General features: G+C 37.3%; 1 protein-coding gene across 1 annotated transcript; it reads right to left on the bottom strand.

The window, feature by feature from the left end:
- Nucleotides 1–2,388: 2,388 nt before the first annotated feature.
- Nucleotides 2,389–11,584, bottom strand: amotl2b (angiomotin like 2b). The gene is made up of 10 exons (XM_055202364.2): nt 11,399–11,584; nt 9,856–10,587; nt 9,440–9,614; nt 7,189–7,390; nt 5,918–6,213; nt 5,444–5,628; nt 5,244–5,345; nt 4,992–5,137; nt 3,674–3,781; nt 2,389–3,407 (listed from the first exon to the last, which is right to left on the bottom strand). Exons 1-10 carry the CDS (start codon nt 11,437–11,439, stop codon nt 3,322–3,324), a joined length of 2,073 nt encoding a protein of 690 aa, XP_055058339.2. The 5' UTR covers nt 11,440–11,584; the 3' UTR covers nt 2,389–3,321.
- Nucleotides 11,585–13,199: the final 1,615 nt, after the last annotated feature.

Here is a 13,199-nt window from a genome sequence, read left to right as displayed (position 1 = left end):
AACGAAACTGGGCGGGCATGTTGATTAAATAACGTTTCGTGCCCTCATCTCACGAAAAGATGAAGTATCAATCAATGTTTATGGAAACAACAACAACAAACCATAAAAAGATACCTTTATTAAAGTAAAGTAAGTTAAACTAGTACTATTACTTAATTCAACTTGATTTTGTTGTGTTTGTATTAAGTAATGTTACAGTGTTCATTATACTTAAAAAAGGCTGCAAGTTAACTTAACTTAAAACATTCAATGCAGCCACTTGCCTTACTTTTTATAAGTTAGATCTATTTACAGTGACAGCATAACCATAACTTGAGCCTCTTTGTTATGTCCCAAGAATGATTTTCATTGTAACTTGTTCTGTCACTGATGCGAAAGGGCCAGACAAGCGCTTATTTAATTTTAATTTAGTCAGTTTGACAAACCTTTTTATCCAATTGTGACTGTTGACACCGCAAATATGCAAATGAAAATGTTAACCCAGGGTTTAGGAATGCACAGTACGAAACCTCAGCTTATGAATACACAGGGTTATCTCTTAACCCCTGGTAAAGTATGAACAATGTGAAACATAAAATAGACAACCCAGGATTCTGGATTATTAATTTTGAATAACCCAGGGTTAACTTTCCCAGTGTGAAAAGCCTTTAAGAGTTGTTTTGTGTATTTCTTTCATTTGGCACCGCTCGTGCCCCTTTCCCTCTCGTGTCTTTGTTATTTGTTTTGGTAAATGTTGTAAATAGTACATAAACACTATTTATACTTATCACCATCACTTCACCTTAATATAAATAAATCACAGTTTTTGGCACAATGTTTGTCTTTTGTCGCTGACCACCATACAAACACCAAATATAAAAAATAAACAAACGTAAACATTTCCTTTGTTACCAGTGTTGGGGAAAGCATTACAATATTAAGTTACTTCCCAAAAAAGTAACTAATTGCGTTACTTAGTTACTTTTCATGGAAAGTAATGCGTACGTTACTTTGGGGAAGTAAAGCAATTGGGGGCTCGTCCGGGATCAGGTGTTGATTAGCGGATGGATGAGTGATGTCATTGGGAATAATTGAGATTGACAAAAAACACAGAAGACAAGCAAACAGAGCAGCACGTAACACTACTGTTTTCAGGCATATTTTGATTTGTATTTATTGCTTACTTTTTCTGGTACAGTTGTCTGACACCACTGGTGAAAAGTCTCTATATTGACATAAACAAACAAAAAAGTTTGTTTTTCATGATGACTTATATTTATCTGAATAACAATTAAGTGAATTTTCTTAGCATGTGGTATGTACTCTTCTTGAACTGAATTTATTTGAAACCTGCTGTTCCAAAATGCATTTAGTGTACTAAGGTTGAGTGTAATCTTAAAGGTGCAGTGTGTAATTTTCAGAAGGATCTCTTGACAGAAATGCAAAACAATATACAAAACTATAGTATCAGAGGTGTATAAAGACCTTTCATCATGAACCATTATGTGTTTATTACCTTAGAACGAGACCTTTTTATCTACATACACCGAGGGTCCCCTTACATGGAAGCCATTTTTCTACAGAAGCCCTTAACGGACACATTTTTTACTAAGTTGTCTCTGACGATTACATGTTTGTAATCGGCGGCTACCGTAGCTTCTCTATGTGTTTCAATAGCGAGGGGTGAGCAGTGGACTAAGCCATTGGTTGCAATTTGCAGCCTCACCACGAGATGCCGCTTAAATTTACACACTGCACCTTTAACACCTAAATCTGAACTTTTTAACAAATTAACCATATAATTTATATTTTAGCTCCCAGGTTTTCACACATTGTCAGTCCTGCTTTGCTATTATATGAAGAATTGACTTAGTACTGTAAGATCACACACAACTCCCTTATAAGCTATACCATGTGATGTTCAGTTGCAGTTAAAAATGCAACAGTTTATCCAAAATAAAGTCTTTCCTCATGCGGTACTTGGAAAGAGAGCATCTCATCGGTAACGCGTAAACATGACTAGACTAAGAAATATTTTGTTGACATTGTTGGTGACAGTAGCATTTATAGAATTGAATGCTTGATATTAGTCAGTGTTTATGAAGTCGTCTTTGAGCATATCATTTATTGTTCTCTCCGAAAAACAAAATATTTCTCTCTGACTGCTTCACAATAGCTGAATTTGAAATGCTGCTAAAGGTGAGCCTCAGGGAAGTAGTGTGAGGTTATCTCTGGTGAAATATGAGTGCAGGAATGCTCCTCACCGACACTCCTCACATTTCTAATTACTCATCTTCCTCTGAATGAATGTGTAAGACAGTAGCAGGAATACCATGATGGAGAAATGGGATATAATCCAGTAAATGGTACTTGCGAAAACCAACAAAAATTACCCAGAAGCGTGAGACATATATTTTACTAGAGCCTGTTTTATTGATATATTAATAGCTTTATTGTAGATTCATGAAATGTTTCAGAGCATTCACTTCTTTTCTGGTTTAAAAAAAAGGTCACGTATTATTTTGAACACACAACATCACTGAAATGCTCTTTGGCATCCGTTCCTCAGCATCACATACAGGCAACATAAAATAATCTTAGCTTAGTTGGAAAATATATTAACATTTTACTTTAAAATAGAGTAACTGTATACCTTTTATAGCACAACAAAATACTCTCTTTAACACTTTGACCAGCAAATGTGCTTTTTGAGAGTGTACATGTAAAAAAATAATAATAATACAAATACAGGAAAGCATATTATAATATACTACAATCAGTTTTCTGTCTGACAGAGTTCTTAAGATTTATTTGGCATGACAACACAACAGTATGAAGCGTGCCATTCCTATAAGTGAAATGAGGCCGCTCCCATTGAAGGGCGTTGCAGCCACAACTAGAAAAACACAAGAAAAATGCTTCACCGTGTCTAACAATCGATGAAGGTGGAGTTGAAGAGTACATGTGAGCGTTCCAAGAATTCAATGGAAGTGGAATGTGGTGAAGTAACCACAGGTCTGCTGAGAGGAGGTACAATAATATCAAATGAAAGAGGTAGGATATAGGAGACAGCCAGAAGGCCAAAACACAGTGTTCTGGTTTTGTATCAACCCTCCTCTACGGGATTCTTTTAAATACTGAAAAGTATTGTCACCAGCAGCCAAGTTCACCGCTGAATCAAAAAATGCCACTATGGAGATACTGTTGTACCTTTAGGAGCTCAGCTTTTTCGCAGGAGCAGCTGGATTATTTCTTTACCACAGTAAAGTCATTTACTTTGTGTGTACGTCCAACCTCATCATCAGACAGGTTATTATTTTCAATCTGCCCAAATGTTCTTTATCATATGAAGATCTCAACTGCTTCAGCCTCCACATTATCCAAGCCCTTGAAAAGGTCCACATGGGATGATGATAGCTGCGTGTTATCTGTATAAAAATATTTATGACAAAATTAGGCATTTACACAGACTGAAGATTTACATCAGGCAAGACATTCGGTAGCATCTAATACTAACTGGTTTGCCAAGGTAATCAATGAACCCTATTGTACTGTACATACTGTAACAGCTACTGTAGTAGCACAAACAATACTCTCTCTGTCAAATAAAGTAATGTGTCTGTCGGTACATTATCACGTAAGGCGTAAACTAGGCATGGCAACTATTTAGTGAACCATGTGTTTGTGTACTCACTGAGGTTGTAGGCTTGATCTGTGGCGTGTTTCAGTGGCTTAGACTGTCCCGGTCCAGCTCCAAGAGAATGTGACGTGCAAGACGTCTGGTCGTCCGAATGACTCTTTCCTGGAAAAGACACATAAGAGCTTGTTACAAATGCCTACTCACAATATTAATACATTACAAATGATGGAATCTGCTTCTTTACAATTTTTTTTTACACATTTTTCATTTTGGGTGAAATCTGCAGAATTTTTTTATGATAAATGGAACACTACATTATTAAATATTCAATTTTCAATTCAATTCAATTTTATTTATATAGCGCTTTTCACAATAGTCAATTGTTTCAAAGCAGCTTTACATTAATAGATGTATGAAAAGCATAGAAAAACGAGCATAGTAATAATGTAACGTATACAGTAAAGTAGTAAGTTAAGCCAAAGGTGGCGGACTATCCAGGGGATGAAAAAACCCCTAGGAGAAAAACCCTCCTGGCTAGTCGAGGGGGAAAACTCCTAGGAGGGAGAAAAACCCTTGAGAGAGATACATATATATTTATATATATAAAAATACTATCGGGGTATGTGAACGGGTACACAACATGCAAGGGGTATTTCTATTTATATATATATACAGTACTGTGCAAAAGTCTTAGGCCACCATGCCAGAATTACATTTGTTGTTTTTGCAATGTTATAGTGATCATATATAATTGTTTATCAGTCTCTTTAATAGAATACATCCAGAAAATACAGGAAATGTGTATATAGTATTAAAAACTGTATAAAAATGTAAACTGATGTGTCAAGTTTTTAGGGTAAACTCCCCTTCCACTTGAGCAATAGCAAGAAACTGCAGGATCTCCTAAACCTAAATAAAATTAAATCCTAATTTCTAATTTTAAATAAAGTAGTGTTTTTACTTTATTCTGCTCAAAAACGCTCAAAATGTGTTTAGTGCCAAGAGAGGTCAAACTAAACACAGACGATGCCTAAAGAAGACATATAGTTCTGAAAATGTAATTTTTTTTTTTTGTACATATTTGTTGTATTTTCTGTTTGTATCATAATAAAATAGATTGAAAAAATAAAGTAAATATGGATATGGATTCTAAAATAACAAGTCTGGTGGTGGTGGCCTAAGACAGTATATATACATATTCCTTATATATATATATACGTATGTAAGGAATAATTGACGATGGGGCATTGAATTATTTGAAAATAATGTATTTATGTATATATTTATTTATATACAAAAAAATTATGACAGGTTTTTTTCTGATTCTGGAAGACCTATTGAGCTTTTTGTGCCGAACACTAAATGTACTGACCTTTGCATTGGCCAGTGAGATGAGAGGTGCTGATGGAGGGTTCAGAGATGGCTGGGCGGAGACTTCCTGACTCCTTCTCAAGTCTCCACTTTAGCATAGTAATCACTGTGTCCTTTTCCAAAATCTCGGTGTGCAGAGCACGAATTCTGAAAACAGAAAACACAAACAGGCTTCTTTAAACAATGGATGGACGAAGATGATGTCTGCAACTCAAAATTTTGTGGCTTTTATAGTGGCAGTAAGGGTTGTTACCTGTTCTCCACCTCCTGGTTCTTGTGTTCAGAAGACGGTAGCTCCTCAATGAAACTGCTGTTGGAGGAATGGCAAGGCGAATGGTTGATGATAGTTGTGTCTCTGTGAAATACAGGAAGAAAAACATCATAATTAAGGACTTGTTTGCTACAATCAGTACTGTGTGTTCTAAAGATTTTGGCATCATTTTATATTTTTACCTCTGAGCTGCAGCGGTTGCGGCCACATCCATCGCGAACTCCCTCATGGTCTTCTCTTCCAAATACTTCTGCTCCCAGCGCGTCTTGTCGGCCTCCAGGGACAAAATGCGCTCCTCTTTTTCCTCAAGGAGCTCTTGCAGATTGGACACGTTTACTTGGGGTCCACTGATTGCCTGAGACTGTCTCTATAGACGAAAACAAACAAGTGGTCATGAGACCGTTTGATCTGAATTCTCAAGCTATTGTCTGAAAGGAAATGGCACTAAAATAGACACATTAGAAGAATTCAAAAACAAAAACAACCATCTAAAACTAGCCAAAATTTGTTTTCTGGACTCCAAGCCTTACTTGCTGACCAAAAACCTCTCTAAAATCAGACTGGATTTAACTACATTTAACAGGTTTAAACTCACTTTGCAACAAGGAGAGCACCACTGGATGAATTATAAATATAGAGTTGTTGTGTCTCAGTACCTGTTGAGATCGAAGACTGCGCAGTTCCTGCTCTAGCCGTGTCCGCAGGCGCATTTCCAACCTTTCTCGTTTTTCACAAGCTGCCTGTAGCTGTGCCAGAGCCCCTTGCAGACGCTCAACCTTCTCCACGTACGCGTTCTTCCTCTGCAGCTCTGTCAAAAGCTGTTGGCTGCGCATCTGCGCAGACCTAAGGGTCGCCTCCAGAGACTCACTCTTGCGCAGCTGCAGCTCTGCTTTATTTCGCAGATGCTGCGTCTCCTGCTCCAGTCGCTCACACTGCAACTGCCGTTCTTCATCTATCGGAGGAAGAGCGAGAGAGAAACATTGAGATTAAGATTATTTGAGATCTGTATTTGTCAGTTTAGTCTGTATGAGCAGGTCCCACTTTTGTTATGGTGTAAAAATATCAGTCAAATATTTTAACTCTCCTAATGTGTGTGCTTTAAATAAATAAAATTACATCTTTAATGTTTATTGGGAGAAGACGTTATCGGTCATTTTTGTCTTTTGTATTATATACCCATTTTTAAGTTATTTCATTAAGTGGCAGGTACTTGTAAAAGATACCCCTATTCTACAAATGCTGGGTTGTTTCAATCCATAGTTGGGTAAAATATGGACAAGCCCAACCGCTGGTTTAAATGAACCTAGAAGATTACCTATTTCACCCAAATATGGGTTGAAAACAACCCAGCATTTTTAGGGTGTATGGTCATGTCACTTTGCATGCTGAAATAATGCATTTTTGGATTGTTATATATGCATGTGTCTTCATCTACAGTCAAAAAAAGAAACATGCTGATGGAGACTTTATGTTGACCGTCTCCAGCACCACTCCCCATTTACTTCCTGCTCAAAACAAGAGGAAATCTATCGCAAAGTCCAAAGCGCCTCGTTTACGCAAGCGGTTAAGGAATGCAAACGAAAGAAAAAGTCGCAGCTTTGACCTACATCTCACAGCTTCATACAGTATTATTGCCCTTGTTTCAACAAAACTCATCATCATCCCCACCACTCCTTACAGTACTGTATGAGTATTGAACATTAAGACTTCATTGTTTATGAAAAACAGATGAGAGAAGTGATAATGCCTGGCTAGTGTCATATCTGATCCTCTTGTGGACGACTCAGATCATGAACGTTATTTTGTTGGAACGCTCTTATTGTAAAAACATTTCCAGATATCTCACATTTGGACTGAAAACTATTAGGAGCATTCAAGGTTTGACAGTAAGAGTAATAAGGGCGATGATTGTGTTTTATGAACTCACTCTGCAGAAGGAGCTTGACGATAACCTGCTGGTTCTGATCAGCGGCCTCGGCGTCTTTTGTCGCTTGAATGTTTGAATTCTGCAGTCTCTTGATTTCCCCCATCAGCTTGTTTCTGAGCGCTTGCTCCAGGCTTTCTCTTTTAGCACAGCCCTGCATCAATGTGTCATAGGCCTCTGATATCCTCTGGATTTCTTGTTCTAGCTTTAAGAAGAAAAAAAAACAAGAGAGAATGAAATATACTAACACAACTGTTCATTTTGGTCGCTCAGCGATGTCTTCTCGCTCTCTGTCACTTTCGATCGCATCCACTAACTTCTCTGAAGCAGCCTAAGCTGTTTATTACTTACTACCTTTTTTACTTATTTACATACTTTCCCTGTTTTCATAATGTTTCATGTTTACTCATCTGATATTACTTTAACTCTTTCCCCGCCATTGACGAGTTATCTCGTCATTTAAAGAGATAGTTCACTTTAAAATGAAAATTCTGTCATCATTTACTCCTCCTCATGTTGTTCTAAACCTGAATGCATTTCTTTTTTCTGATGAACACAAAAAAAGATATTTGAGAAATGATGGTAAACACACAGCATATAGTGTCCATTGATTTCCATAGTAGTAAAAAATATTTTGGTAGTATTGTGATAAATGATGGAAAGCACACAGTTGATGCTACCCATTAAATTCCATCATATTTTTATTCCTACTATGAAAGTCAATGGACACTGTGTGTTTACCATCATTTCTCAAAATATCTTCTTTTGTGTTCATCAGAAAAAATAAATTCATACAGGTTTAAAACAACATGAGTATGAGCAAATGATGACAGAATTTTCATTTTAAAGTGAACTATCCCTTTAAAGGTGCAGTGTGTAATTTTACAAAAGGATCTTTTGACAGAAATGCAAACTAATATACAAAACTATATTATCAGGGGTGTATAAAGACCTTTCATAATGAACCGTTATGTGTTTATTACCTTAGAACAAGACCTTTTTATCTACATACACCGAGGGTCCCCTTACACGGAAGTCGCCATTTTGTGCTGCCATTTCTCTACAGAAGCCCTTAACTGACATTTTTTTTACTTAGTTGTCACTGACGATGACATGGTTGTCCAGTGGTGGCTACCGTAGCTTCTCTACGTGCTTCAAAAGCGAGGGGTGAGCCGTGGACTACGCCGTTGGTTGCAAATTCGCAACCTCACCACTAGATGCCGCTAAAATGTACACACTGCACCTTTAAGAGAAAACGCTTCTCTGCCAATGACGAGTTTTATGGAAATCTATAATTACGCTTTAATCAACTAGGTGGTGCTCCTACCCAATTTATAAAAAAAACTGAGCATCAACTCATAAAACAATATTGTAAACTCTGTGTATGTTTTGGCTTTTTGCTCAAAATTTAGTATTTTTGAAGAAACCATATTTGAGAGGTTAATAAAAGAGAACAAATGAAGAATTTTTCCCGTTTTGTTTGTTTGAAAGCAGAGGGTCTGTCTTTTCATTTGATTTATTGGTATGTTTATATATTTATAGAATTTTTTTAGTGGAAAGCATTTTGCGAAACTTTTGTAAAAATCACAAAAAATACTGGCGGGCAACTTTTTCAAAATAGGCTGTCGGTGAATGAGTTAACATCAGATGTTTCAATCAAACAGTTGTGTTTCACACAAAGATCAACTATGAAATCCTCCTGCAATGTTCCTGGGTGTTTCTGGGAGCGCTGCAGATGGCAGAGAACAGAGATGGTGTTCATAAGGCCATATGGAAAGACCATGACTCCATCTTCCCAGGCATGTTTACACAAGGCAGTGGCCTGATGGGTAACCTGTGTAATTATCATTCCTTCACAGTGAGAAATCCACTGATGTAATCCACTGGAAACATTTTATGGTCTCTTGGGCATGTGCCAGCGGCAATTAAAACTATGAAAAATCCTACAAATAAACCTGGTAGATTTATTCAATGTCTATATTTTTAAAACCTGGAGTCATTTCATACTTGTCATCCCACACACTAGAGTCAAAATATTTCACCTCTGCTTTAGTATGGAAATATGAATGTGTACAATAAAAATGTTTGAAAGGAAAGCAGCCCTTTTTCTCTGTTCATCAATCCCTGATACTATTACATTTAACAGTTGTCCCATAACAATCTGAAGTGGCACATGGGCATTACTCAAATGCCTCTCCCTGCTTTAAAAAAAGATTACAAACATGTTGAACAGTTAACTTGAAAATGATTTTACCTTCTGAATTTTAAGGGCTTTTTCTGTGTGTCCTTCCAGCTCCTGTCTCAGTCTCTTATTCTCCTGCATGAGCATCTCCATTTCACTGTGGCTGCAAGATGAGACCTCCCTGCCAGCAGGGGGCGACGTGGAGAGTACATGACAAACTTCTGGTGAATGCACAGGTGGGATGTTTCTGAAGTGGCACATGATCAAAAGCATCTTGTTAGATTACAAACCTTACAAGCAGACATAGACATGGTCTGATGACATAGTATGTATCCTATGGCATAGTATCAGCCTTAGACTGTTAGTCATAATGACACATCCTAAAAGTACGCACTAAGTGTATGACATGTAGATACCAAAATAAGTCAAAAGGTTAACAGTACTAAATCACACTAAATAGCTGTAAAATAAGCACATTTTTAGTCTACCTGTTGTGATGAGAATAAAAAGGTGGGGGTGGTCTGTAGCACGGCTCATACTCTAGCGTGAATCCTTGAACTGGATGCTCCATAAAAGGTCCTTGGATATTGTACTCCAAAACCGTCTGGTTATGCGGTAAGTGCTGGTTTGTATGACATTCATGAACCTGTGGGTAACTATAGGAGCACTCAACAGAAGATGTTGTAGGAACTGATTTGCTAGCATTGCGGTCCATTGAAAGCTGCAGAAATCGCTCACTGAGTGACCGTGTGTGACCTTGCTTTGGATCCCAGGTGTCTTCTTCCCCAAAAGGCTTCTGGCTGTTTACACTATCCTGTAGTGGTTGGCACCACTGGGATGCCAAATATTGAGAATGAATTTTGGCTTGTTCATAGGTGGGCAGCTCCTCGCCATGTTGGGGGTAAGTTATGTAGTTTTCGGAGTGCTGATAGTCAACCTGGTGCTCTTGACCCTGTGGCTCTTGACGAGTTGAGAGCTGCGGGGATTGAAGCTCCTCCTGGCTGAGGCTCTCAAATGAAGACTGGGGGGAGCAAGCACCACCGCTGCCACCTCCAACACCTCCTCCTCGTCGCAGGGCCTGCTGCTGGATGGCCAGGAGTGTGTGCGCATCTGTGGGGTTTCCATAGCGAAGCTGCTCTTGGATCAGTCTGTGCAGAACAGTGCCAGATGCTTCTTCACCTCTCATTTTATTTGACAAGTGTTTGGTATGTGAATTGGTCCTGCGGGGCAAATTTAACAAGTTATTTTTAATGGTTGACAATATTTAATAACAGTTATTTTAATAATAATAATAATAATAATAATAAAATATTTAAAATATATAAGAAATGCAGAAAATTCTACCAGTCAAAAGTAGTATCTTGACTTAAGTGCTTTTCATTATCTTAAAAATATTTCATTTTGAAGGTGTATGCTTAAATGTTAGACAAAAATATAAATGGCAACATATATATTTTTATCATTAGAACTAAAATATTATTTAAAAAAAAAATGAAATGCATTACTTGGATTAAATAACAAAGAGAATGTCAATAAGAGCCCAATGGGAACTCCTTCAGTACTGTTTAAAAAACATCTCAAGGTGAAACCTCAAAAATCTGGTTGATAAAATGCCAAGAGTACAAATTCTTGGCAAAGGATGGCTAGAATGTTGAAATATAATATTGTTTAATGCTAAATATAATTTGAAATAATGTAATCTATAAACCAAAAAGTCACAAATCCCAGATCAAATAAAAACACGTAAAAAAAATGCTTCAACTAGCTAAACAACTAGCCCAGTAATAGACATTCAGTGCTCTCCTAAAGCTCAACGGGTATAACTAAACATTTCACACATTTCCCCAAAGCATTAAATAACATCATGAATAACACATAAACTCCGTACTTATCAACAGTGTATCGTACTAAAATTTTCAGTTTCGTCGTCACAGCCTGAAGTTGTAAATGCTTTAACTGGCAATAGTGAAGGCATTCGGTGTTAATCGTTTCCCAAAACAAATAAAGAACAAAACTGTACAACCAACTTACCAACCAATACTTTTATTCCACACTGATTCCGTTAATGGCATTTATAATAGTCCAATAAAATCCAATCGCGTTGATTTCTGAGTGCATGTACGTAGATTATCTCATAGTTTATATGTTTGCGCGTGTACGTCTGGCTGGGTTATGAGTTCGTAGGCGCGCGCTGTGCTCTCATAAATAACTGAGCGCGCCTGGAATGATCGGAATCCGAGAGCGAGAGAGAGAGAGAGAGAGAGAGAGAGAGAGAGAGAGAGAGAGAGAGAGAGAGAGAGAGAGAGAGAGAGAGAGATTTCACAGCAACTCATCTGCTTGTCCGCCACAGTAAGGCCTAATCACAGCAGCTAAACATTTTAGTTAGAAATCGGTTATGTTTAAAGAAAATGGTTGTGGTTAAAGCAAATTTACGCACACATAAAGTCATTACTAGAGAGAGTCTGATCGGTGATGTAATATAATTAGTCGACATGAATTACGTCAAAAGGTGTGACCCGAGTTAAAAGGTATGCAAACGTGTTGATACAAAGATGCAGAATACAAATAACCAGAGTCGAAAGATCAGCCATTGTGTATTTAGGCTTACCCGCCAAATGCTTAAGCATGTTTTTACGTAGACTGATAAATGTTTTTACGTTTTCTTTTATACAATTCTCTCTTTGTTTTTAGAAAATAAGAAACAGTATATCAGTGATTTCTGTTCTTTTTGCTGTCTATTTGCATGTATTGCTATAGCTAACATACATTTTGATTACATAATGTAAACAGACATTAGGGGTTTTTGTACAACAAGGCACAACCCTTCACACAGATCACAGTCTGATACCCCAAAGTTTATGACATTTATGACAATAAAATGTGAAATGAAATACTAATACAGTCTTCTCACTTGGTTTTTCTACTATAATTTACTTCAATACTTTAGCTCGCCAAAAGGAAACAGAGAGGTAACACCCTGCAACAGTAGACAGGGTGGTAACTGTTCTTACATGGCTAGTGGTTCTGTATGAATCCTCACAATGTAAAAAAAACTTTGCTGCCTTAAATTTTTTGTTGAATCAACTCAGATTTACAAGTCATGTCATGTCTACTATTATTTATCTTTTCAAGAGTAAAACTTTATTTTATAAGTTATAACAACTCATCTGTAGTAATAAAAACTAATTTCTAGCCAAGATAAATAGTAGTAAGTTTAAGAAGTAAATTTAAGACAGCAAAGAATTTTTTTCAGTGCAGGTTCCTCCTGTCTCACCGAAGCCACAAGGAAAGGAAAAGAGTGGAATTTTACAGAGTAGACTGTGCCAAATATTTAATCAGTTGGGCTGGACTGCATGTTGACATCAAGCGTAAGATTTTCTGGGAAAGATTTGCACAGGCAAAAAGAATGAGTTTTAATGATATTGAGCAATGCATCGTTCACATTCCCATCTTTACTGGATGGATAGTAGGGTATTTCCGCAACTGCGTTACAGACAGTGACTCAATGGGAAACAGGCGTGTGATATACATGTGAATAATTGACTGAAGGTGTGTGGAAGGTAATCAGTCATTGGCAAGTCTCTACAAATCTGAGAAAATCTGGAATAAAGTACGAAGACATCAAGGCATCTCCGAGTAGTATATTGTCCTGTTTGACAGCACTCACTTTGAGCTTTCTCTCTCTGTTTTTCTCTTTTTTTCTCCCTCTGAGGGCCAAACTGGAATATTTCCATTCCTTCGGCCTTCACCCTGATAATGTAAACTGCTATGTGTTGTTGTTGTTTTTTTAGAAGAATCACAAGACTTGAACACTGAGAAAACAACTGAGAGG

This window comes from Misgurnus anguillicaudatus, chromosome 2, assembly GCF_027580225.2.
Source record: "Misgurnus anguillicaudatus chromosome 2, ASM2758022v2, whole genome shotgun sequence".
NCBI lineage: Eukaryota > Metazoa > Chordata > Actinopteri > Cypriniformes > Cobitidae > Misgurnus > Misgurnus anguillicaudatus.
This window is presented reverse-complemented; position numbering and strand designations above follow the sequence as displayed.

Excerpts from the sequence above, each read along its gene's own strand:
- amotl2b (XM_055202364.2), bottom strand. The coding sequence starts at position 11,439 with ATGCCATTAACGGAATCAGTGTGGAATAAAAGTATTGGTTG. Across the intron at positions 9,615-9,855 it reads TTTTATTCTCATCACAACAG|AAACATCCCACCTGTGCATT; the intron begins GTAGACTAAAAA and ends GTGCCACTTCAG. Across the intron at positions 5,138-5,243 it reads AACCAGGAGGTGGAGAACAG|AATTCGTGCTCTGCACACCG; the intron begins GTAACAACCCTT and ends TTCTGTTTTCAG.